Source organism: Mauremys reevesii, linkage group 19 (genome assembly GCF_016161935.1).
Source record: "Mauremys reevesii isolate NIE-2019 linkage group 19, ASM1616193v1, whole genome shotgun sequence".
NCBI lineage: Eukaryota > Metazoa > Chordata > Testudines > Geoemydidae > Mauremys > Mauremys reevesii.
Window position 1 is genome coordinate 5,012,861 of NC_052641.1, and position 27,306 is coordinate 5,040,166.

The following is a 27,306-nucleotide window of genomic DNA, read 5'->3' on the forward strand; positions in this document are numbered from 1 at the left end:
CTGATTTTTATTTATTTATTTATTTATCTGTTTCCCGGAGCTCAGATTAACCCACACCCGCCTTCCTCCCACCGAAAAATAATCCTCGGAATTTCTGAAAGTGCCAGTCCCGAGAGCCAGCTGCGTGGGGCCCCCCTGCCGCTGGGTCCTGAGGCTGGGCTCCGAGTCAAGCACCTTGCAAAGTTGGAGCTGCTCTTCCCGAGCGTGGCACGGGCAGCAGCGAGCTGCCCGGGGCTGACGGTGCCAGGCCCGGGGCAGGGCAGTGCCAGGGGCCCTAGCGGGGCAGGGGGCGCTCCGCGCCCTGGCCTGGGCATGGAGGGGCGGAGAGGGCAGAGCCCCGGGTCCTGCAGCGCTCAGCTCGGCCAGACTCAGCCCCCTGCTCCTGCTGCTGCTTGATCTGAATGTGCTGAGGCTGGAGCTGCCCCCAGAGCTGCTGTGATGGCGGCAGCGCGGGCTCCGCACCGGGACTCGCCCTGCCCGCAGCAGCGCCCTCGCTGAAGGCGGCGCGGCCCGCGCCCCGGGGAAGGGGGGCTGCAGCAGCCCGGCGAGCCGCCCACCCGCGCCGCGCCGCGGGCATCGCCCCCACTCGCCTCCCTCCCGGCCCCGCAGGGCGGAAAGGCGGCGGCGGCTGCATTGTGAAGCGCGCAGCGGATCGCAGGCCCGGGAGCAGCGGGGCTCCCGCCCGAGCCCGATGAGCCAGCCGGACAGCAGCGCCCCGGAGCCGGCGGCGGCGCCGGGAGAGCAGGTAAGGGCGGCCGGCCGGGCGGGGGGCCGGCACGGGGAGCCCGGGGGGCGCCCGCCCGCCTGCCCGCCCGACGCGGGCGGCCGCGGGGCTCGGCGCGGGGTGCCCGGCTCTGCCCGCGCCCGGCTCGGGCCGGCTCCGGGAACAAAGCGGCGCCGAGCAGCCATGTCAGCTCGGACCGCCGGTGCAACACCCCGCGAAGCGCCCCGGCCGGGGCCGCTGCGCCCGCCCCGCTCCCCGGCCCCCGCCCCGCTCGGCCCCCCGACTCCCCGCTTTTAGGCCCTTTCTCTTGCTCAATTTTTTTTTCTAATTTTTTCCTCCAAACGGTAGTTTTTTTCCATTAAAACGGCGCCACCTAGGGGAGACTATTTCGTAAATAAAAAGAAATTAAAATTGAAAAAAGAGGAAATATTTGCTATTTCTTATTTTTAAAAAGTTTGAATTGTAAGAATTTGTTGGGGATTTGAGGGAAGAATGTTTTGCATATTCATAGAACAGTTAGTTGGGTGGGCTGGGCTCGTGGGGACAAATTTTGTGTTTTTGAAGCAAAGCCCTGTTAATATGTAAATGAAAATTAAGCTGGAATTTGGACGAATTCAGGTTTTTTCCTGTTTTGGAAGAAAATATTATTGTAAAACAGCGACAGCTTGAAAACGAATCTGATTTAAGTTTTAGACAAGCATATATAAATGAACTGCAATAAAATATTACTTTGGGGAAAGTAGAAGAATTGCTGTTATGAAGCAATTATGAATTGTGCTTCATTCTAATTTTGAACTTGCTATCATAGTGTGGCAGGGTTGATTTTGGTATTTTGTCATATTTAAAGTTAGTTGTCTTAAAAAAGGAAGAAATAAAGAAAAAATATAGAAATTTTTCTGTGGACACACCCAAATTTTTTTTTTTATTTTTTTTTTGGTGGTGATTTTGGATTTAATGCAAAACTGCTTTTAAACAATAAGGGTCTACACAGAGATCAGAAAAACAGGAGGGAAAGCAAAATTAAGAGTAGAATGTCAGTTCTGGTTTTGAATTTCTTGGTTTTTCTGATGGTTTGTCCTGGTATAATTAAAACATAGTTTCCAGTCATTTAATTTCCTACTTCTTCTTTTGTAAAGAGAAAAAATTTCCCTAGTAGGTTTTTGATACATACACTGAAACTATTTCAGATACTGTGGATGATATCAATGTAGTATTACATAGATTTATTGTAAAATCTGCTTTGATAATACAGATGTGCATAATTAACACTTATGAACAAAATTAACTGTAGATTTGAATATTTTAATTTTTAATAAAACTAAAGTAGCTAAAAAGGTCGCTGCCATGATATTTTCCATAATTTCAAAAATCCTTTTCACTTCTCACTCTTTATAATCCTTCTGGAGTTTGAGATTAATTATGGAAAGGTTTCAATGTTTCTCATAGGGTTATGCACACATTTTGTTGTTATAAGGTTGCCTGCAAGTAGTGGACTACCCACACTGGTTTGTTATTGTAGGGTTGCCCTTGAATACTGGATTATTGGTATTGATCTTTTAAAAATAAATAACAAAAGAGCGCTAAAGCTTTCATTGTTTCAATAAAAGCACATATAAATGATATACATGGCCTTTGCATACAAAAGAGAGCGTGGAAGATTAGGTCAACATTTGAGTCTTACCAACCTTGACACAGCCTCCTCTCTAAAATGGGGACAAAATAGCAAGATGGCTGGCTCCACAGCTGCAGCATTTAATTTGAAAAGAACATTTTTGAATTTTGAACACGAGTTTCTGAAACTCGTGCTTCCACACTCCAATAACTTAAATTTAGTCCCCCTTCCCCACCCCCCTTTTTAATTAAATTTCAATCTGGAATGAATTTTTCTGAAATGAATTTTTAAATCTGAATTTAACCCCCTGAAATGTGTTTGGTGTTCTGATTGTTTCACTGTAACTCGATATTCACTTGAAATTGAAGTCTGGACTTCCTGATAAATGCAGGGAGAAGGATCTATTTTTCACCCTGTTCTCATTTATTGTGTTGTGGAGTGATGGAAAGACTTGCAAAGCAGGAAAAGTGTTGGGTGGAGGAGAAAATACTCAGAAATGCAACTTTATATTTTTACTTTTGCATTTATCTCCAGAAAAAAGACCCACCCTCTTCCTGAATTTTTTTCAGCAAATATAGACCAAAGTACCATAGTCATTAACAAATAGTGTCAGCACAAACACACTGGAGTGTCACGTGTGTAGAAATTATGCACAGTGCATTAAATTGGATTAAACAATCCTTGTCAATATTTTGTTCATGGTTTCATTCAAAAGCCTTAAAGGTGGTGGCTTTTCCAAACTCATATCCTGCAAGAAGTCTTTTCATTGAACTGCACACTATAACTTCAGCTTAGTCTAAGCGTATACCAAAATATTTTTGAAGATTCATGAATTTAATTCTTTTTTCCAAGTGGAGATTTTTTGGTGCTTCTCTTCCCTGCTCTGCCTAGCCTCACATCCTTACCCTAAAATCTTGGGAGAAGCCCTAATGATTGGTGTATTTTAGGTCGGGGATATAATAAATTGATCGCTATGTTATTTTGATTATGAATAGTGGCAAATATTCAATTACAGTACATAAGAGGTTGTGTTGCCTTGTGTTTTACATTTATGTCTTAGAAGTTTATAATAATCAAAAATATAGGACTTGAAACTTCAAGGGCCTGTTTTATATCTCTACATGTACTAAACTGCTAATGCAAATAAGTGAATTTCCTTATATATAAATATTTAGTTATTTAAAAATATGTAGCCCATTTCCTCTGCAGAGATTGAAAATACATTAGCACTAGATTGCAGCGTGTGGGGATGCCGTTATACTGTAGGTGTGTGTACTGCAACCTTTACAGCCTTTAACTGTGTGCATATCGGTTTCCTTTAAACAATGGCTTCCATTCTATCTTTCACTGGTGGTGAAAGCTATAGTCTAGGTTATAATAGAATTCTCAACCTTAACCTTTTTTCATGTGCTCTTACATTCTGGAGAAAACCTTCTTGGCTGAAATTTCAAAGGGAACTTTTTTCCTGGAAAGTTGAGCAAAATTTGTTTGCCTATTTTTGAGTTATGTGATAGTGGAAAAGAAAAGAAAAGAAACTGCTGTAAATAGATTTCAAAACCTAATTTTCGTAGCATAAATTACCGAAAGACTGTATTTTGGAAGTGGAAATTTTCCAGGAACCGAGTCCTCAGTGAAGGGGACAAACCTAAATAAAATAATAGCATGTTAAATGATAAATTATTTTTGCACATGCACAGTATGAAAGTTAATTATTACATTATTTCCAGAATTATAGAATAATTTAAATACATAATTATTTTCCTAATATATTTTGTTATGTAGGTATAGTTACACTGCTGTGGTGACATGTAATTAAATTTTTGATTACGCAAGTGTGTCAGTGAAATCAATAGAAACTAGTGTTCTGAAAAGATTTTCCTTTTTTTTTAACTTAATGTAAGTTTTTGTATTATTTAGGGTATAGTCTTTGGACCAAATTCTAGAAGCCCTTGGCATATAGAATGCTCACTGAAGTCACTGGAAACTGTGCACATAGAGGGGTTTGCAGAATTGGGCCTTTCAATCCTCAAATGTCAATAAATCCCAAAGTAAGGGTTCTCGCAGTAACCATACTTCCCTCATATTGTCAATACTGCCATTATATTAATACATATAGATCCTCTTGGATTCGACTGGAATAGTGTGTGCATATATTAAGGATAGGGTGATTGCATAGACCTCCAATCCTGCAGATATTTATGCATGTGTTTAACTTTATGCATGCAAATATTCCTGTTGGCTTCAGTGAGACTACTCAGATTCATAGATTCTTTGGCCAGAAAGGACCATTGTGATCATCTAATTTGGCCTCCTGTACATTACACACCACAGAACTTCCCCAAAAATAATTCTTAGAAGAGATCTTTAGAAAAAACACCCAATCTTGATTTAAAAATAGTCAGTGATGGAGAATCCACCACTATCTTTGGTAGATTGTTCCAATGATTAATTACTATCACTGTTAAAAATTTATGCCTTATTTTCAAGTCTGAGTTTGTCTAGCTTCAACATCTAGCCACTGAATTGTGTTAAGCCTTTCTCTGCCAGAGTGAAGAAGAGCCTATTATTAAATATTTGTTCCCCATGTAGGTACTTATAGACTGTAATCAAGTCACCGCTTATCCTGCTTGTTGTTAAACTAAGTAGATTGAGCTCCTTGAGTCTATTAATATGAGGCATGTTTGCTAATCCTTTAATCATTCTTGTTGATCTTCTCTGAATCCTCTACAATTTATCAATATCCTTTTTGAATTGTGAGTACTAGAACTGGATACAGGATTCCAGCAGTAGTTGCATCAGTTTCAAATACAGGGTAAAATAACCTCTCTACTCCTGCCTGAGATTCCCCTGTTGATGGATCCAAGGATTGCATTAGCCCTTTTGGCCACAGTGTTGCATTGGGAGCTCATGTTCAGCAGATTATCTCCCCCCCAAAAAAAGCCCCCGCAAAGCAACCCAGCCCCTTTTACAGAGCCACTGCTTCCCAGGATAGAGTTCCCTGTCCTGCCAGTATGGCCTACGTTCTTTGTTCCTAGACGTACACATTTACATTGAGCCATATTAGAACACACGTTGTTTGCTTGCACCCAGTTTATCAAGCAATCCAGATCTCTATGGCTCAGTGATCTGTCCTCATTGTTGTTTACCACTCCCTCAATTTTTGTGTCATTTGCAAACTTTATGAGTGTTGAATTTATGTTTTCTTCCAGGTCATTGATAAAAATTAGCGTAGGGTCAAGAACCAATCCCTGCAGCAATCCTCTGGAAACACATCCGTTCGATTATGGTTACCCATTTATAATTATATTCTGTGACTATCAGCCAGCCTGATATCAATCCATTTAATGTGTGCCATGTTAATTTTATATCTTTCTAGTTTTTTAATCAAACTGTCATGTGGTACCAATTCAAATGCCTTATAAAAGCCTAAGAGTATTACATCAACACTATTATCTTTATCAACCAAACTTGTAAGACTCATAAAAAATATCAAGTTAGATTGACAGTATCTATTTTCCATAAACTTATGTTGATTGTTATTAATTATATTACCCTCCTTTAATTCTTTATTAATCAAGTCCCATATCAGCCACTTCATTATCTTGCCTGGGATCAATGTCAGACTGGCAGACCTATAATTACCCGGGTCATACTGCTCACCCTTTTTAAATATTGGCACAACATACGTTTTCTTCCAGTCTTTTGGAACTTCCCCTGAGTGCCAAGACTTATTGAAAATAAAATCCAGCTCTTTTAAAACTCTTGGATGCAAGTTATCCAGACCTGCCGTTTTAAAAATGTCTGACTTTAACAGCTGCTATTTAACATCCTCCAGAGATACTAGTGGAATAGAAAATGTGTTCTTATATGGTATGTCTACATCACTTGTTTTTTCCCCAAATACAGAACATAAATATTTATTGAACATATCTGGCTTGTCTATATTATTATTATTATTGATAAATCTACCACTTCCATCTAGTAATGGCCAATGCCATTGTTAAGATTTTTTGTTCCTAATATGCTTAAAAAACTCCTTATTGTCCTTAGTTCTGCTAGCCATATATTTCTGCTTATGTCCCTTTGTTTTTCTGATCAGTTTCCCACAATTCTTGGTTTCTGTTTTATATTCATTACTATTCACTTCCCCTTTCTTCTATTAGTTTTATTTTATTTTTTGATTTTTATAGCTTCCTTCACTTCGCTTCTAAATCATGTTGGATTTTTTTAACCAGTACAGCCCTCTTCCCTGATTGTGGGATTATGGCTTTTGGGGCATCTAATAAAGTGCTCTTAAATAATTCCCAATTATCATGCATATTTTTCTAATTAAATTCTTCTTCTTGGCTGGTTTGACCCATAATTGTTTTCGGGGTGCATAACTAGTTGAAAACTGTACTCAAAGAGTAGATATCTATGGTTTGATGTCAAGCTAGGAGGATGTATCTAGTGGGGTCCTGCAGGGGTCAGTTCTGGGTCAGGTACTATTCAGCATTTTCATTAATGACTTGGATAATGGAATGGAGAGTAGGCTTATAAAATTTGTGGATGACATCAAGCTGGGAAGGGTTGCAAGCACTTTGGAGGACAGGCTTAGAATTCAAAATGACCTTGACAAATTGGAAAATGGGTCTGAAATCAACAAGATGAAATTCAGTAAATACAAGTGCAAAGTATTGCACTTAGGAAGGAAAAATTAAATGTACAAATACAAAATGGGGACTAAGTGGCTAGGCAGTAATACTGCTGAAAAGGATCTGGGGATTATAGTGGATCAGAAATTGAATATGAGCCAGCGCTGATCAGGCCTCAGCTAGAGTACTGTGTCCAGTTCTGGGCATCATACTTTAGGAAAGATGTGGACTAGCGAGAGAGAGTTGAGAGAGCAAGAAAATTATAAAAGGTTTAGAAAATCTGATCTATGAGGAGAAGTTAAAAGAACTGGGCGTGTTTAGCCTTGAGAAAAGACGAGTGAGGGGGTAATTGATACATCTTCAATATGTTAAGGGCAGTTATAAAGAAGACCGTGATCAATTGTTCTCCATGTCCACTGAAGGTAGGACAACAAGTAATGGGCTTAATCTGCAGCAAGGGAGATTTAGGTTAGATATTAGGAAAATGTGTCTAATGATAAGGATAGTTAAGCACTGGAATAGGCTTCCATGGCAGGCTATGGAATTCCTATCAGTGGAGGTTTTTAGAAACAGAATAGACAAACACCTGTTAGGTGATGTAGGTTTACTTGGTACTGCCTCAGTACAGGGGCTGGATTAGATGACCTCTTGAGGTCCGTTCCAGCTCTGCATTTCTGTGATTCTATAATACAAAGTGTGCTGGGACCTGGAAAGAACAAAACATGATACCTGCACCAAAGATCTTAAAATCTAAGGTCTGGTCGTATAGTTAGTTACTTATGGATGTGTAGTTATTCACACATAAAGTCATATTTAACTCAATGAGCCTCTGTGAGAGTGACTATTTGTAGGTCAGGCCTCTAGTAAAGACATAAAAATGATCATAAAAAGATGGGAATTTGGGCAATGGAGGAGGATGAGAGCATGAATAATATTCGTTATGAATGTCACCTGATGGGCTTGGGGTTGTTTTTTTATCATGTGAAGAAGTTCTGGCCAGTATGAGGTATTATCTTTTAGGCTTCTTAAAATTCTGAGTGATTGAAACTAATCTTAATGTTACAATAATTTAAAAATGTTGCACTACTGAATATGTCCATAGTGAATTGGTTCAATCATACTGCATTTTTGGGAAGAAGTTTCTGATTTTGAATATTTTATGGATTAATTGCTTATCATCTGCCTCCTTTTTGTTTTAGTTTTGTTTCTTGAATGTCTCTTGATTATTTTGTACTATGTGATGCCAATTTAGTGGTTAACTAGTATGGAAAGTACATCTGGATGTGTTGACTTTGTACTAACAAACATTGATTCGTTGGGATAAGGGAATAGAAATGAATGAGGCTGTTTATCATGTACAGTATGTGAGTGATAACCCTTTTGGAATAAGCTATCCTTGTTTCTTCCATTGAAGGGGAAACTGACTCCCTGCCCCTTTAGCCAGTCAGAAGGGAGTTGGATTTTTCAGCCAATACACAAGTAGAGGGAGACAAAGACGACCGAAGCAGCCAGTTTGCATGAGTTGCATGGTAAAGGTTTTGATTATGCCTCTTCTAAGCAGGGTACAGATGACTTACATTTACCTAGTCAAGGCATTGATAAGAACATGAGTGGAATAAAGTTACAGTAGGAAATAAGAGAGTCAAAAAGGATTTGAGATTTTATGTTCAGATAATGGAGTTGTTCAACACTGGGAAATAATTGAGAAGCTGTGGGATAAAATAAGACCAATATAAGTAATGGGGTTATATGGCTTGATGGGGCACTTCTGTGGGCTACTTATTTTGTTCAAGGACTGAGCAATCCAGGACAACAGCTGCTTTTCTAGGGGGCGGGGGAAAGAAGGAGACCATCCTTCCATCCCTCCCCCAGTCTGTTATCTAAGGAAGCCTGGAGTGAGCCTATAGTGCTGTATTTCTGTATTTAGGTGAGTCACATGAGATACCACCTTCCCTGGACACATGTATGATGTGTAATGGCTTTCTGGCATCTTTGACTGGCAAGTTCATATAGGAGCTCTTGAGGGAGGATGAAGAGAGGACAGCCAGTGCCTTTTACAAGGGTTAGAGTGTTGGGGAAAAATGGGACTATTTCTGAAGTGGGGTGGGTAGTGATGGCACTGGGCACGTGCTGCAGACCTGTGAAATACAAATCATAAGGGATGGAGCAGAGAATGAGATCCTTCCAGGACAATGTTTTCCCCAGGAATTGAAATTGGGGGGTGTTCAAATTTACAGGGTGCGGGGAAGGGGAGGTCAGGGCCGATGAGGAGTGAGACCGTGAGGGTGAAGGCGGGCTGTATGGCACCATAGTAAAAACTGGTTTCATGACCATTTCATTAGATTTTAAAATCATCACACAAATTAAAGTTGGCTATTCAAGCCTTCTATGAAGCACTACATCTACATCCTTCTTGGTTTCTTGTTATAATTTTGCACAACTCTGTTAATGAACTTCTTGAATGCAATGCGTTCATCTTTGGTGGCTTCTCACGTGTCCGGTACTTCCATTCCTTCAATTGATATGCTCATTAGTTCATTCACATGATCAGGCAGAAGGCGACTTCTTTCAAAACACAAAATTCTATTCAATGATGAAAAAGAACACTCAACTGTAGCTGTTGTGACTGGGAGTAGCAAGAGATGAATTCCTACTTCTTTCAGCCCAGGAAACAGAACACAAAGATTAAGTCGAGCCATTAGTGATGTTAAAAAAAGAAGTTGAAGTCAAATCTTCATTCATTCGTCGTATGATATTCCACTCCGTGTTCAAATTCTCTGTTCTGTCCTGAGCAAGTGGCAGCCCCATTGCTGGTAGTGCCTCACTCCTCTCAACTGTCGGTGTTTTATAAGACAGGGATCTGTAAAAGCTACGTAGAGGTTGAGTAGAATCTAGAAGTCGCTGTTGTAGATTTTTCAGTTGTCTTAACAAACACTTCTTGTCTTCTTCACTTAAGGATTCAATATAAATGCCGTCATTAGTCAACTTCTGGACTGAAGTCTTTGCATCTTCCAGTACTTCTTCAATGGATAGCTCTCTGATTGATCCAAATGTAGCTTCTATTGCTGGACAGAGATCTTCTACTGTTGTATAGGGGGGAGGGATAGCTCAGTGGTTTGAGCATTGGCCTGCTAAACCCAGGGTTGTGAGTTCAATCCTTGAGGGGGCCACTTAGGGATCTGGGGCAAAAATTGGTCCTGCTAGTGAAGGCAGGGGGCTGGACTCAATGACCTTTCAAGGTCCCTTCCAGTTCTAGGAGATTGGTATATCTCAAAAAACAAACAAACAAAAAAAAAACAACAGATGCCTGGATGGCATTGTTTAATGACCCAAGTGATTTCAACAGTAGACTTACAAGAGAGAGAATGGCAATAGTCTTCTCTGAACGTAGTAGCAAAAGTAATCCACCAGCCTCGCTACTTAGATCCATTCCATCTTGGTGGATACTTTCCAAAGCCACTAATAATGGCTGGAGTAATTTTAAGACAACAGCCAAGGATCGCTCATGAGAAAGCCAGCGGGTTTTCCCGGGTTGGACTAATTTGAACTTCAGTCCCAGTGTATCTTCTACATTTTCCAAGATATTCAGTCTTTTTGGACTCTTGCTGAAAAAAGAATATAATGAAGACATTACATTTATAGCTTTTTAAATGTCTTTTGAAGTCTGCAGCTCATACTAGCGCTAGTTGGAGTAGATGACCTCTGCAGCGAGTATAGGAGAGATTAGGGTTACACTTTTCTCTGAGCAAAACTTGTGCTCTGCCATGTCTTCCAGAGAAGTTTACAGCTCCATCAAATGCACAAGCAGCCATCTGTTTGGGGTCCAATTGACAAGCATTTAACTCTTCTAAGATGTGGGTTGTCACAGATGCAGCCGATGTGTCTTCTGTAACTTGAACATCTAGAAATGCATCTACTGGCCTACCACTTACATCAGGATAACGTACACAATGACTTAATACTTGATGCCCATTTGCATTGGTGCATTCATCAGCCACGTATGCAAATTTTTTGAATGTGGTGAGAGAGTTCTTTACTTTTTCAACTGTTGAGTCTTTCACTGATGCATCACATGCATCTAGCCAGTCAGTTGAGTTTCTTGTAGAAAGATAGTGAGCATTTGCTGGTCTTGTTCGGAACCAGTATTCAACTTCAGGATGAACAAGTGACAATGCCCTTAACATTGGCCTCCAGTTTGTAGTGTGTGGTATCTCTTGCTTAAATAGAAAGTATGATGCCATGGCCATGTTTGTTCACATGACGTGTGTTGTGTTTACAGCATTCTTAACAGCCTCATTAATAACTTGGTTAACTAGTGTTGTCTTTGATCAGTGGAGACTCAGAGTTCAGAGGTGCTTTCACATGAGTTCACCTCCCAGGTGGGGGGCAAGAAGGTACCTTGCTTGTTCTCTCAGCTGCTCACTGTTTGCTCTGGCCACTGCTGGCTGTTGTGCCACCGTTCACTCCATTGCTCTGTTGCCAGTGGCCCTGCACCATCACCTTCTGCTGCCACCTGCCACTGTGACCTCTGCGAGTTGGTTTCTTGAGGTTTCACCCAGTTCTCAGTGATTTCAGCTGAACTCTCAGAGGGGGAACCTCGCTGCTAGTGCAGGCTGGGCTGTCTCTTCCACAGAAACACTGTCCCACAGCAGGTCTAAGCACTTAGACATGATTATCAGTCATTTCAGCTGTAGTGCTCACTTAACAAAACAAAAGACTATCTATGGAGCCTAATCAGCTCTGTCTTTAAACAGTTACTTGTGACCCAGGCAGACCATCAAGCAAAACACCTGTCCCCACCCTCTCTTTTGATGCCCTAAATCAGCACAGGCTAAGTACAGTTCTACTGCCCTTTACTCATACAATAAGTATAACAACATTTCTTTGTCCCCCCGCATTCAAGTGATTTGTAACCCAACCCCAGCCAAAATCTATCACTTGAGCAACACAGCTCTGTTTGCTGGATACCTAGGTAGATGAGGTGTGAATGTAAATACAATCTGGTCCTGAAGCCTTTCCCCTCAGCCACCACCTCATCACTAGCTGTCAGGGAGAGCTCATTTAGACTTTGCTTATAAATCATAATTTGAAATGATTAGGTTGGCCAACATCACCGAAATGAATGCACTGACATTGTCATAAAAAACAACAGCTGTATAAGGAAGCTAGTCTGTGTTTATACTTTTCAAATCTATTATACTTTTTCAGATACACGTATTTTATGATACACTTTATATGCTTTTAAAGTGTGTATTAATGTTCCAAACAATCACTAAATTGGCAACACTGCATGTAACTAGTTCACAAAACTGGGGGGGGGGTGTTGGGGAAATTCAGGGGGGGGAGTAAACACCCCCATGGGGGTGTGTGTAGGGAAATCCCTGTTCCAGGATGAAACTGTTTCTTTAATTATTGTATACTATGCTAGTTGGTGCACTGTAATTATGTATGTAGCTAATTAGGTATACAATCGTCTTTCACCTTTTAGCATTAGCATGAGACTCACCTATTTGACCAGCCTTTTCATAAGTGTTAGATCACTTTCCCCTATCATTGTCAGTACAGGGGTATTGGAACAATGTATATAGTGGGGGGCTGAGAGCCATTGAACCAAACCGTAAACCCTGTATATGATGGAAACTACTTCAGCCACACCCTTAGTACCAGCACTTGTCAATATGTTCTGTATCTCTGTCCTGTTACAATCTTGGGCTTAACCTCACGTGCTTAATAATCTGGTTAACTTCTGTGGAACGATCCACAGTGTGTAAAGTTGAGCACATATGTAAGTCTTCAGCTTGGAGTGGAGTTAGAGATACTGGGTCTTCATCTACAGGAATTGTTTTGCTAGAATCTGAACTGGGTACACTATGCACAGATACTATACTGATGGCTCCATATAAGTTCCTGTAATATAAATAATAGTGCATTTTTCTGTTGTATATCTAAGTATGTACATATGTATGTCTAAATACATATGGAAACACCCAGGTAGGCTTATGATTGACCTAACAAGTTATTTGGTTTTTAATTGATTTGCTGTCTCGTCATGACTTCCAAAGTTAATGTTGTAAGGCCTGTGGGAAAAAGAAGGCTTAGGGGGAAAATATATCTTTTCCCTTACATATTTGAGGCGTATATGCAGGGGTGACCAACCCCTCCAGAGCCACATGCGGCTCTTCAGAAGTTAAAATGCGGCTCCTTGTATAGGCACCGACTCCGGGGCTGAAACTACAGGTGCCAACTTTGCAATGTGCCAGGGGTGCTCACTGCTCAACCCCTGGCTCTGCCACAGGCCCTGCTCCCACTCCACCCTTTCCCGCCCCCTCCCCTGAGCCTGCCGTGCCCTCGCTCCTCTCCCTCCCCTCCCAGAGCCTTCTGCACACCACAAAACAGCTGGTCGGGAGGTGCGGGGAGGGAGATGGATGCGCTAATTGGTGAGGCTGCCGGTGGGCAGGAGATGGGAGCAGGCCGGGCGATGGGGGGCTGCTGACGTATTACTGTGGCTCTTTGGCAATGAACATTGGTAAATCTGGCTCCTTCTCAGGCTCAGGTTGGCCACCTCTGAGTATATGGAATGCAGTTGCTCATTGTATGACAGGGAAGCGTAAGATGGACCAAATAAAGAGGCGAAGTATAAAGGCCAGGAAGGTTAATTCAGTTTAACATAGGGTGTGAATTTAAAGCCCTCTGTGGATGCTCTTATTCTGGAATAAAGCTGCCCTATTTTGAATCATCTTAATTCAATTTGGAAGTGGATTAAGCTAATTCAGAATAAGGGACTCTTATTCTGGAATAAAAACATCTATAGAAGGAGCTAATCAGGAATGACTTCCTGTGTAGACAAGCCCTAAGTTAGAACCTTTGTTAGAACCAGGGTATGTCTCCACTGCAAAAAAAGAAAAAGGTGTGTTCTTAATTCAGGTCAAAACATAACTAGCAGTGAAGACATGGCAGCTCAGGTTTGGGTTCTTGGCTCAATTTCAACTTGCTTTGTCCCCTCCTAATTTTTTATCCAAGTCAGCTAACGTGGGTTAGCTCACCCGAGTTGAGATCGTGCTTTTTTTGTTGTTTGCAGTTAAGACACCCCATATGTTGGTCTAACTTACCCTCTGAAGATCCTTCACCTTCTGTCTCCTCTGGGTTTAAGAGCTTCTCTAGACACATAGTGCACAGCAAGCTGAGGTGTAAATCTTCAGTGCCATAGTGTGCTGTGCTAGCTGCCCGCATGGACCCTGCGCTCCAGCATTAAGCACCAAGTTCCTGGGTGTGCATTAACCTGCATTTGGTGAAAGCGCACTGGAGAACTTCTAGTGCCTAATAGTAAGGGTCACACTATCAGTTGCTGTGTGGCACACTAAGGTGCTGTAGATCTACATCTCAGCTTGCTGCACACTCACTGTTCATCTAGAAAATCCTTATATTACGCTGGTTTAGACTTTCTTTTTCAATGTCTGATTGCCAGAAGCTGGGAGTGGACGACAGGATGGATCTAGGGTACCCAGATGTTCCAGTTTTATAGGGACAGTCCCTATATTTGGGGCTTTTTCTTATATAGGCTCCTATTATCCCCCACCCCCTGTCCCAATTTTTCACACTTGCTGTCTGGTCAGCCTAGAGGGGTCACTCAGTGATTGCCTGTTCTGTTCATTCCCTCAAAATGATCTGGCATTGGCCACTGTCAGAAGACAGGATATTGGGCTAGATGGACGATTGGTCTGACCCACTATGTCTGTTCTTATGTTCTTATCATGGAACAAATGTTTGGGGAGAATCCAGCCTAACCTTTGCAAACTTGTTAATGATCTTGAGTGAACTGGCAATCAGTTAATGAGGTAAAAACTGTAGTGTAGAAAAACCATTACACATTGGTGAAGTGGATGTAAGTAGGTCAACAGAGTCTCAGGCCGGGTGTAGACTAGAAACTTTTGCTGGTATAGCAATGTCTATAGGGTTTGGGGTTTTTTTTTCCTCCCAAAATTTCTGTATCAGCAAAAGCCCTTTTAAAGTCAGACTAAGCCTTGGTTATTTGAAGTTTTGTAATTTACCCCACTGCAAATAGTTGTATCACATCAAAATTTGGCCCAATATAACGTGAAAATAAAATCTATAGCTGAGCCTGAAAAATGACTGGATATTTTAAATACCCTTATGCTGGGTTTACAAGGGATAGAGGAAAATAAAGCACTGTGAATAGGTGATGGAAGCTATTGAATCTGCAGAGAAATGTTAGAAGTATGTGGGATGGTATAGCAGAGAGTCTGGACATACAAGTGAAGAACAATAATAAAGGTAGCCAGGGAATTCTGGGATCTCGCTGTAGGCCTTCAGAGCAGTTAGAGAAAGTAGATCCGGAAGTCTCTTTTCACACAAACAAGTGTGTGTGTGTGTGTGTGGTGTGTGTGTGTGTGTTGATAGATAAAAGCTAGAGCTTTTATCATGGGAGATTTTAGTATCTCAGCTATTGACTGAGAACTGTGCAAAGACTAAGAGGGAAGAAGGTTGTTTGAGGTAGAGCAGGTTTTTCCTTAAGCAGTTTGCTGGGCACCTTTTATAATCAAAAGCTGTTCTTGATAAAAAACTACAATATGAGCTAACAACATAAGTCTTATTGTCCTGGTAGCAGGGGTCATAAAACAAGATTTTCAGGCATGATTTGTAAACTTTGCTCTAAAAAATATTGTTGGTTCAAATTTAGATTCAGCCTGGGAGGAAATTTAAAAAAAAAAAAATCCATATTGGCTTATTTTTTACTTAGTGGTTATGTGTACGCACACTCCAGTATCTTAAAAAAATGAATTTGTTTTAAAAATAAATGTTTTATAGTTTCTTCAAATAGGTGTTTTAAAATTATTTGGGTCTAATATGTTAAGTTCTGTTTATAAAAAAATCATGAATGGAAATACTTTAATTTTTTAAATCACAAGTTTTTAAATCATCTCTTTTTTGAGAGGGGAATGAAACCCTATAGCAATAATTCCTTTAATCCAAAAGACACCTGATGGTGATTTCTCATCTAAATATCATATGTTTAGTGCCAAGCGTGTGGACTACACAGCATTTTTTTTAAAGTGTGTGAATCTGCCTTGGTAGTTTATAGCTCAGAAACTAAAAATGTTGCTTGTATCTGAATATGAAGCCTGATGCTTTTTAGTCTATAGGTTGCAAATCATCCATTTTTTCTGTTTGACGCTTTCAGTTTTGGGGGTGTTTTGGGAAGTAGGAGAGTTGTATGATGGATTTTTTTTTTATCTTTGTATATAATTTTTGAAAATCTTATTGGGAGGCAATGTTGAATTTGCCTAGGCAGTGTAGGTCAGGTGGGTTGACTGTGAGTGGTGAAAGTTTAATCTGGCTGGTGCTGTTAGCCCGTGAGCCCACCCTGTTAGCAGGTGTCATTGATGCTGCTGAGAGAGGTTAAAGTAGATTCTGCAGACTCGCTTGGTGAGATAATGAATCACCTCCCCCAGATATGAGAAGTGGTGGGAGTGGCTCTAGAGTCTAGAGAATGAGTTTGGACTGAACAGTCCTGCATTAGGAATCCTAGAAGCAACCTGGGAAGAACTTTGATCTGTTGTTAATAATTTCTTTGTTAAAAAGTGTAACCATGAGGAAGGTTTGTGTTTTGACTTTAAGTAATGTTTGGACTGTGTTTTAGAGCCAGTTAAGATAGGCACCTGCTCCTATTTTGTGGTGACAAAACAGAACATTTAACTTTGCTGAGTGTTTTTACATTTTTCTGATGTATGTACCATTAGTTTGCAAGATTTACTAAATTCAGCTTTTAAATGATATTAATAATTGTAACCCTGTGCTCCTCACACGCTCATTGCAAAAATTGTGGTGTTCTTATATTTCAGTAATCAGTTACAAAAGATTCATGTCTCAGTAATTATTTCAAATCACACACAATTTCTGTAGGTCACCACATTCACAACCAAAGAAATTGTGTTCATAAGGTCAAAATCTAGCCAAAGGGTCTAAATCAATTAATGAACGGTATGAATGTAATGATGCAATTGTACGATTAAAGGTAGACTTTCAGAAAGCCTGAGAGACGGTGTTACGTAAGTCTATTGGAACATATTTAGTGGACATAAAGAATGTTATTTTTCATAAAAGTCTGGGAGAAAAATTACAGGAAAAAATAAGGCCCTGATCCTATAAACACTTATGCATATTCTTAAATTCTTAAAAAAAATGCTATTACCTTTAATTATATCCTGTTATTAATTTATATATCTATTTTGTGGGGGGAAATAGATTTACTGAAGAGGTATATGTTGGTTACCTTATTGGCTTTTACTTACTGATAGAGTTTTGTACATAACAGTTATATTGTGAATATTGGTTTGCATGAAGCTTGTTTCTCTCTCATTTTAGAGAAAATTCTGTGGCCTCCCCATTCCAGCATAAACACTAAAATATTTGTGATTGTAATTCATTATGTAATATTCAAATTGTATAATGTGCAATGTTCCTGACTACAGCAAGTAGACATATGTGAAATTGAACAGATTAACCTAATTAAATATATATGTAGAACTTTATGAATTTCAGCTCCTAGCATAAAAAATGTGATTATCATCCATGAAGCTGGGAAGGAATTTTCCATTTGTATCGGACTTTCCCTTCTAAGTATCTTTTTGGCTTTGATACTTTAAATCATTTGTTGTCTTCCTTGGGCATTCGCTTAGGTTCCAATCCTGCTATGATTTATGCAAGTGCTTATCCTCACACATGAGTTGCTTCATTTGAAGTCAGTGGAATTGCTCACAAGGCATACATTTAAGCATATACCTACTTCTTTGCAGGAATGGCGTCTTACATGAAGACAGTATTCATTTGAGTATAATATAATTTTAGAATTGTAATGCCAGGATAATATGTTTACTTTTTCCAGGCAAAAATATAGATTCCTTCTGTATATTTCACATTTGACTGACTGTCAAGTGTTAGGCTACAGTTCTTTCCAAGATACACAATCTTTGCACTTTATAACACATTGCAAGAGGTGCATTAGTATTTTTTTAAAAAAAGAAATTTAGTAAACAGTAATTGTAGGTAGACTCTATTGGTAGATGCTTTCAATGTTAAGTATTCTAATTTCTAGGATAATACATTTTACTTTGTTCTGCCAAAGTTTTCTGACCAACTCTAATGACTGGCCAGATTATGATTGTTTCTTTAAAATATGAACAATGATTTAGTCTTCTTTGCTTGTCAAAAGTTGAATCAATTTTATTTATATAATAATAAATGTTTACTTTTCAAGAACACCCACCAACATACCAAAAATACCGAAAGGCACTTGTTCTTAGCAAGACCAACATAGCAAAACATATATGTAGTTCCTAGAGCAAGCCATTTTTAGAGAGATCATGAACAGAATTTTTTTCAAAAAGCAAACGAACTGTAGCCAAATTTTCAGGAAAACAAAACTTTAAAATTCTTTATCTGATTTTTAGCAAACTTCTAGAATAAAGATATCGTAGAAAGAGGTTTGAAATGTAAGATTTTAGGAAGACCGTTTTCTGTGTTGAGAAGTTAGGAGGCTGAAAATTGATTTTACAGTGAAAAGGTAGCTTCTACCCCCTTAACCATGGAGCAACCTCTGCTACTACATAATAGATTAAACACCAGTGAAAACACAGCAGGTGAAGTATTGCATCATGTAATTATGTTCTACTTTTTAGGAATCTGTATTAATTTACCCTTCATTGACTTTCCCTCACACACTGCATCATGTTATAATTTACTGTCTTCTGTTTCAATGTCCTGCACAAACTCTGCTCCAGGCTTTATCTCAGACTCAGAGAAGACTGGAAGGGACTCTGATGATCAACTAGTCTGACCTAAACAGTGCGTGCAGGCCACAGAACCTCACCCACGCTCTCCTGTAGTAGGCCCCTAACTTCTGGCTGAGTTACTGAACTCCTCAAATCTTGATTTAAAGACTTCAAGTTACAGAGAATCCACCATTTACTCTAGTTCAAACCAGCAAGAGACCTGTGCCCGATCCAGGGGAAGGCTACCTCCCCGACCCTGCCCCAAGGGTCTCTGCCAATCTGACCTGAGGGAAAATTCCTTCCCCATCTCAAATATGATGGTCAGTTAGATCCTGAGCATGTGGGTGAGATCCACCAGCCAGACACCTAGGAAAGAATTATCTGTAGTACCCCAGAGTCCTCCACATCTAGTGTCCCATCTCTGGTGGCTGGAGATATTTGCTAATGGCTGTTGCAGATGGGCCATATACCATTGTGGGCAACTTCATCATACGATCACCCCAATAAACCTATCAAGTTCAGTCTTGCAACAAGTCGGGTTTTGTACCCCCACTACTCCCCTTGCAAGGTTGTTCTAGAACTTTACTTCTCTGATGGGTAGAAAATGTCATGTAATTTCAAGCCTAAACTTATTGATGGCCATATCTTGTCTCTTACTCTGCCCTGCCTATCGCCTTGACTCTGTCAGCTTAAGGTTCAATTTGTTTATTTCTTTCTCTCACCTTGTCTCTGTGGTGTTTTTACATACTGTCCCCATACATGGAATAACCTTCTAATACAAGTTTGCCAGGCCATCACCCCTTTTGTGATCAAATTTCTAGTAAGGACTCATTTTTTCTATGAGGTTATTGAGTTATGACTTAATAAGTAAATGAGAAGAAAAAATAGCACTTCATGTTTTTCCCCTTCCCTGGGTGCCCTGTCTACTCTGGGTCTCTCATATCTCTGCAGGACAGAGACTGTCTCTGTACTTGTATCCTGCACAGTCCCAAATAACAAATAATAAGGCTATGTCTACACTTGCAGAGTTTTTGCGCTGTCAGTTTCAACGGTGATAGTGAACCTGTGAAAGAAAAGCGCTGGTTTGTGTCCTCACTTCCACAGGCGTCAGAGTGTTCACATTTGCAGCACTTCCATTGCTGATGAGAGCACTGCACTGAGGGCAGCTATCCCACAGTGCAGCTCTCTCCATTCTGATGACTGGTCTTGTGGGAAGAGGGTTGTGTGTGGGCATCCTGGGTCCCTGCACAGCCTCCTCTCCCCAAACACTGAGCAGCTCCAGTAGCTCAGCACTGCTCCAAGCAGGGGATCCTTTGCTCCGTGGAGCAGCCATTGTCACCTGGCCAGATGATAAGTGAGCACTTGCCAAGAAAACAGGAAGGGGAGTTTCTAAGTTCCCAGGGCTTTACAGGAGGAAGGGTGGGCGTATATTTACCTGGTGTCAGAGCAGCAGAGCGGCTGGCCAGAGTGGTCACCTAGGCACTGTGGGATATCTTCCGGAGGCTAAAAGCTCTGTAAACAGGAAGAACACGTGTCTTCAGTTGCACATCACTGCAAAAGCATCACTGGTAAGAGCTGTACGTGGCAGTGGTTTTCTTTTTGCGGTGAAACTTCTGAGTTTCACCTCAAAAAGTAATTGGCAAGTGTAGACACTCCCATGCACCAAAAAGGGACTTTTCTCACTTTAAATGACAAGTGTAGACATGCCCTAAGTCTGTCCCTCTGCTGCAGCCTGCAACTGTGGGGAGATGAGGAAGCATTGCAGGGGCACTGGTTCAGACAGGGCCTCCCAGCTTCATTCCAAAATGCAGTGCCCCTTGTTTGGGAAATACCCAGATGCCTCTGGACCTGTTGAGTCCTGGAAACTGTTGCTTATACCAGTGTTAGGGGCTGGTTAGCAAGCCAGGCAAATTGGAAATATAATATAATTGGCGCTACTGAAACCTAGTGGGATGATTGGTATGATTGGAATGTTAAAATCACTGGTTATAACCTGTTTAGGAAGGATGGAGTGGGTACAAGGTGGATGTTTGCATCTGGTGGGGGGGCTGGAGCTTTTCATTAAAGACACCAGTTTTTGTTGTAGAGTTGCTGATAGCTCAGAACCTTGAATGTATGTGGATCAATGTTTTAACATGCATGGCCTGGGCTGGGAGCGGAGGGTGTATTGGTGTGAGGAGTGGTCTGTTATGACCACAGACTCAAACTAGAGAACAGGATGAGTTACTCATAAATAGGGCTGTCAAGCGATTAAAAAAATTAATCACGATTAATCGCGCTGTTAATAGTAGAATGCCATTTATTTAAATATTTTTGGATGTTTTCTACATTTTCAAATATATTGATTTCGACTACAACACAGAATACAAAGTGTACAGTGCTCACTTTATATTTATTTTTGATTACAAGTATTTGCACTGTAAAAAACAAAAGAAATAGTATTTTTCAATTCCTGCATTGCAAGTACTGTAGTGCAATCTCTTTATCATGAAAGTTGAATTTACAAATGTAGAATTATGTAAAAAAAACCAAACCTGCATTAAAAAATAAAACAATGTGAAACTTTAGAGCCTACAAGTCCACTCAGTCCTACTTCTTGTTCAGCCAGTCACAAAGACAAACAAGTTTGTTTATATTTGCAGGAGATAACGCTGCCCACTTCTTGTTTGCAATGTCACCTGAAAGTGAGAACATGGGATCCATAACAAGATATTTATGTGCCAAATGCTGTGAAGATTAATATGTCCCTTCATGCTTCAACCACCATTCCAGAGGACATGTGTCCATGCTGATGACCGGTTCTGCTCAATAATGATCCAAAGCAGTGTGGACCAATGCAAGTTCATTTTCATTATCTGAGTAAGATGCCACCAGCAGAAGGTTCATTTTATTTTTTGGTGGTTTGGTTCTGTAGTTTCCGCATCAGAGGGTTGCTTTTTTACGACTTCTGAAAGCATGCTCCACACCTTGTCCCCTTCAGATTTTGGAAGGCACTTCAGATTCTTAAACCTTGGGTTGAGTACTGTAGCTATCTTTTGAAATCTCACATTGGGGCCTTCTTTGTGTATTGTCAAATCTGAAGTGAAAGTGTTCTTAAAATAAACAACATGTGCTGGGTCATCATCCGAGACTGCTATAACATGAAATATATGGAAGAATGTGGGTAAAACAGAGCAGGCGACATACAATTCTCCCCCAAGGAGTTCAGTCATAAATTTAATTAACACATTATTTTTTTAATGAGTGTCATCAGCATGGAAGCATGTCCTCTGGAATGGTGGCCGAAGCATGAAGGGGCATATGAATGTTTAGCATATCTTGCTTGTAAATACCTTGCAATGCCAGCTACAAAAGTGCCATGCGAACACCTGTTCTAACTTTTAAGTGACATTGTAAATAAGGAGCGGGTAGCATTATGTCCCGTAAATGTGAACAAACTTTTGTCTTTGCGATTGGCTGAACAAGAAATAGGACTGAATGGACTTGTAGGCTCTAAAGTTTTACATTGTTTTATTTTTGAGTGCAGTTATGTAACAAAAAAATACATTTGTAAGTTGCACTTTCATGATAAAGAGATTGCACTACAGTACTTGCATGAGGTGAATTTAAAAATATAATTTTTTTTGTTTATCATTTTTACAGTGCAAATATTTGCAATAAAAATAATATAAAGTGAGCACTGTACACTTTATATTCTGTGTTGTAATTGAAATCAATATTGAATAGGCAGAAAAACATCCAAAATATTTAATAAATTTCAATTGGTATTCTATTGCTTAACAGTGCGATTTAAAGCTGCGATTATTCGCGATTAATTTTTTAAATCACGATTAATGTTTTTGAGTTAATCGCATGAGTTAACTGCAATTAATCGACAGCCCTACTCATAAAGCAACTATCTAATGTGTAGGGGAAAATTGTGTTGTGGGGGCTTTAATTTGGGTTACATATGCTTGGGGTCACATACAGCCAGTAGCGAAACATTATTTGAGTTTAAAAATTCTAGATGATGGTATTCTAACACAAAAGGTATTGGAGCCAACATGGATGTAACTATATTTTGGACCTCATTATGACAGATTAATATTAATTAATCACTGGATTGGAAGTTGGTGGTTTCTTAGGGTCCATTGATCATGACCTAATAACGTTAAATATTGGCAAACAGAGGACAGTCCCAACCAGTAATATATATTCTTGCTGCTTCAGAAAGTCTGATTTCCCAAAGTGAGGAAAATGATGAGCGAAATTTACTGGGAGGAAAAATGTAGACAGAAAAATGTGAATAAAAATTGGGAATTCCTTAAAAAGAGTTTATTGGGGTCCAAAGAGCCACAATACCACAATCAAGAAAGAAGACAACTTTGGCTGAAAGCCAGCAGTGGTTCAGTGGCACAGTGTAGGCAGCAATGAGAAATAAAAAAGCAATATACAACTCCTGGTGTGAAGGAGAGTTCTACCCCTTTACGGGACAGGCTGGAGCTTACAGCTGGGACAGCCTGGGATGTAATCAAGGAGGTCTCGCCTGGCCCGAGGGTTGGGAAGAGGAAGCTGAGCGAGAGAGAGGAGAGTAAAAGCTGTGCACGCTGCTGTGGGGGGCGGAGGGGGGGTCCTTTTCTTGCAAATTCTAGGAGACTGGCCTAACTAGAGACTTTGCTTGTGAACCTTAAGTTTGGGAGCCTAAGGTGAGGAACTGATGAACTGTGAATTGTAATTGCTCCTGTCCTGACCCTATTAAAAGGGGACATTCAGTGTGTGTTGGCTTTTCCTTGCCCTGGGCTGTTGAAGTGATGGATTGCTGCCCCCGTTGGGAGGAAGTATGTTGTGGGCACACCCACAGGACCACACTTGTCTGCAAGAGAGCGTGCAGGGACTGCCCACACCTTTACACGTGGGGAGAAGGGGACGTGGTAGCAATTAATAAAAGTTAGAAATGATGAAGAATAGAAAATGGATAAAAGAAGCTAGCGACATCAGAGGAAAATCCATGGATGGCAAGGCTAAGGACAATACAAAGGAGGTTTTTTAAATATGTTAGGAACAAAAGAAATCCTAGCAATGTAGACCCATTATTAGATACAGATGGGAACATTTTTAATGATGCAGAAAAGGCAGAAATGTTCAATATTTCTGTTCTGTATTTGGAAAGAAGAAGGAGGATGTATTTGTATCGCATGAGGATGAACTACTTTCTAGTCCATTAGTAATTAATGACGATGTTAAACAGCATCTCCTAGAGATAAATCTTTTTAAACCAGCATGCACAGATAAATTGCACCCAAGAGTTCTAAAAGATTTGCGTGAGGTGATCAGAGGCCCACTGATGTTAATTTTGAATAAAACTTGGAATACTGGGGAAATTCCAGAAGACTGGAAGAGTGCTAACGTAATTCTAATATTCAAAAAGGGCAGGCGGAGTGATCTGGGTATGTATAGATCCATGTAGCCTGACATCCATCCCAGGGAAAATCATGGAAAAGCAGATACTAGATTCAGTTACCGTATTTTCCGGCGTATAAGGCGAGCGATAAGACGACCCCCCCTTTTTTTTAGTTAAAAATAAGTTTTTGGCCTATCCTATATTAATAAGACGACCCCCCCCGGGGAGGGGGAGCCCAGAAATCCAGCCGCCAGCCGGAAGGAGAGGGCTCTGGGCTGCCCAGGGAGGGGCGGCCCAGCCAGCCCAGATCCCCCCAGCGCAGGGAGTCGAGGGGCTTGGGGCTGCCTGCTGGGGCCGCGCCCAGAGCACCCCAACCCCCCCCTGTTTATTTTATACGTTTATATAAGACGACCCGATTTTTTTTGGGGTTGTTTTTTTTTATAGATATACGCTCGCCTAACGTAATAAAGAATTAAAGGATATGATTAATGCTAGTCAACATTGTTTTCTGGAAAATGGATCTCGTCAAACAAACCTGATCTCATTCTTTGAGATTACACATTTGTTAGATAAAGGTAAATATAAAATAACAGCTGATAAAATTTGCAGATGATACAGCGATTGGTGGAATGATAAATAATGAGAACAGGGCAATCCTACAGTATGATCTGCATCACTTGGTAAGCTAATTCAGTTGAAACAAGATGTGTTTTAATACAGCTAAATACAATGTGACACATCTAGGAAGAAGAAATGCAGGCCATATCTACAGAATGTGGGTTGTGTCCTGGAAAGCAGTGACTTTGGGAAGGATTGTTAGAAGTCATGGCGGACAAGTGATTCAAAATGAGTTCCCAGTGTGATGTGTCAAAAAGGGCTGATGTGATCTTTGGATGTAAACTGGCGAGTAGTGAGTAGCAGTAGGGAGATGCTTTTAACTCTGCCAATGGCCGATAGTGGAATACTGCATCCTTTTAAAGGGGTGTTGAAAAATTGGAGAGGGTTCAAAAAGGAGCCATAAAAATGATGAGGGGCTGGCGAAAATGCCTTCCTATGAGAGCCTCAAAGACCGCAGTCAAAAAGAAGATTAAGAGTAGGGTTGCCAACTTTCTAGTGGCACAAAACCGAACACCTCTGCCCCGCCCTTCCCTGAGACCCTGCCCCCCGCTTACTCCCTCCTCCCTCCCTCCGTCGCTCGCTCTCCCCCACTCTCACTCACTTTCACCTGATGGGCAGGGAGTTGGGATGTGTGTGTGTGTGTGGCTCCGGTTGGGGGGTGTGGGCTCTGGGGTGGGGCTGGGGATGAGGGGTTTGCGGTGCAGCCGGAGCCCAGGGCTAAGGCAGACTCCCTGCCTGCCCTAGCTCCGCGCAACAGCAGCTCCCAGAAGCGGATGCATTAGGAATACTAAGCTGGTTATTAATAACTGAGTCCTATGCGTTCCCTAGCTGTATGAACATGTTAAACCATTGTACATGTAGCAACAGACACATTTCATTAAACCAGAGTCCCAGAAACAGTTTCTTCCCTCGTTGTAGATGTAACTAATGCAATTCAGATTTGCCGCCTCTAACAATTAGAACGTGTAACTGCCTTTTTATTGTGGAAAACATGATTAAAGTAGAAGTTAGGGAACGCATAGGACGCAGTTATTAATAACCAGCTTAGTATTCCTAATGCAACAGTGATGCTACTAAGTACTGGGCAGAAGTGTGTGTAAAGCAAGATGCAAGAAAATGGACTTTCATGGAATCCCTAACACCTTATAATAAATTCAGTTAGGATTCCCAGGTGCTTGGGAACAGTGCTCCAGAAAAATGGGAGGTATTTACAAACCATTGAAGAGATTACAGACTAAATTCCCCTGGTTAAGGCTGAAACTAGGAAAAAAGCAACAACTAAGATGAGGTGGTTAAGTGGTGATGTAAACAGTATTAGAAGCAGTAAGCAGCAGGCTTTTTAAAAGTATAAACAGTCTGGTAAAGAGGAGGCTAGAAAGATCTGTTAAAATAAGCAGAAGGCAGTTAAAAGGATAATCAGAGAAGCAAAAAGAAATAGGGAAGATCTAATTGCTAAGAATATTTTGACTTCAAAAGGGTACTTCAGATATATTCAGAGCAGACAGAAGGTTAGCAGGGGAAGCTTGTCCACTGATGATGGTGAGAGGAGTAGGAAGCAGGAGATTTGGAAAGAGTGTATTTGTTAAACAGTTATTTTGTGTCCCTAGATAGAGGACTGTCAGATACCTAGAAGAGGAGTCCAGCATTCTGGCGTGGTAGGGAAGGAGTTCCTTGTTCCAGTGAGTGATTAAAAACATTGGACACTCAAGCACATGACAAAATTTTCAACTGAGTCACGTTGGCAACTTGCCAAGAAGCTTAAGGCCTGGAGTATGTGCTTAAAAAGACTAAATTGAAGCACCTTCATGTTTAATACGGAGTTGAGGCTGTCGAGGCAGAGTAGTATTTCAGGATAAACTTCTTATCATACAGTACTACCTTCTTTCTGACCCAAGCCCCAGCACCTCCTGGATAATTTTTGGCACCATTGGATCAGCACAGATCCCTCAGATACTATGATAATCAGACTGTCATCTCAAAAATCCATTTCTTTTTTTTTGTGTAGTACCATCCAGCAGGTAGAAGGCAAATGCTTCAAAATCCTCCAATTCCATGTGGATCAGATGGTGGATCTTGGGAGGGACACAGAGCAAAACACGTAATGCCACAATCTGAACTCGGGGCTGGCTCACCCAGAACACTATCCTGGGTGAAGAAGTCTGCAAAACAGCTACATAATCAATCCATATACTCTCTAGGTTCTATAGATTAGACCTAGAAGCTTTGGTCAGTGCTGCCGTCCTCAGAAAGATTCTCCCTGCGGTTGTACATCAGTATATAAGCACCAAGTGTTATAAACTCATCTCTATGTACAGGAACGCCTCACTTAAAGTCGTCCTGGTTAACGTTGTTATGTTGTTGATCAATTAGGGAACATGCTCGTTTAAAGTTGTGCAATGCTCCCTTCTAACGTCCTTTGGCAGCTGCCTGCTTTGTCTACTGTTTGCAGGAAGAGCAGCCCGTTGGAGCTAGCTGGTGGGGGCTTGGAACCAGGGTGGACCAGCAGCCCCCTATCAGCTCCCCGCTCCCCTAAGTTCGCTGTGCAGCAG

At 40.9% G+C, this 27,306-nt stretch overlaps 1 protein-coding gene across 16 annotated transcripts in view; it reads left to right on the forward strand.

The window, feature by feature from the left end:
* The first annotated feature begins 333 nt into the window (after positions 1 to 333).
* ZNF618 (zinc finger protein 618) overlaps positions 334 to 27,306 on the forward strand; it is a 268,840-nt gene continuing 241,867 nt past the window's right edge. For 8 of the 16 annotated variants that reach the window (XM_039506102.1, XM_039506104.1, XM_039506107.1 and 5 more), the window contains exon 1: positions 336 to 745. In XM_039506102.1, coding sequence (XP_039362036.1) covers positions 692 to 745 — 54 coding nt within the window. In that variant the 5' untranslated portion in view covers positions 336 to 691. Of the gene's footprint in view, positions 746 to 27,306 lie in introns of all 16 variants that reach the window. The other 8 variants (XM_039506105.1, XM_039506106.1, XM_039506112.1 and 5 more) reach the window with 5 other exon arrangements.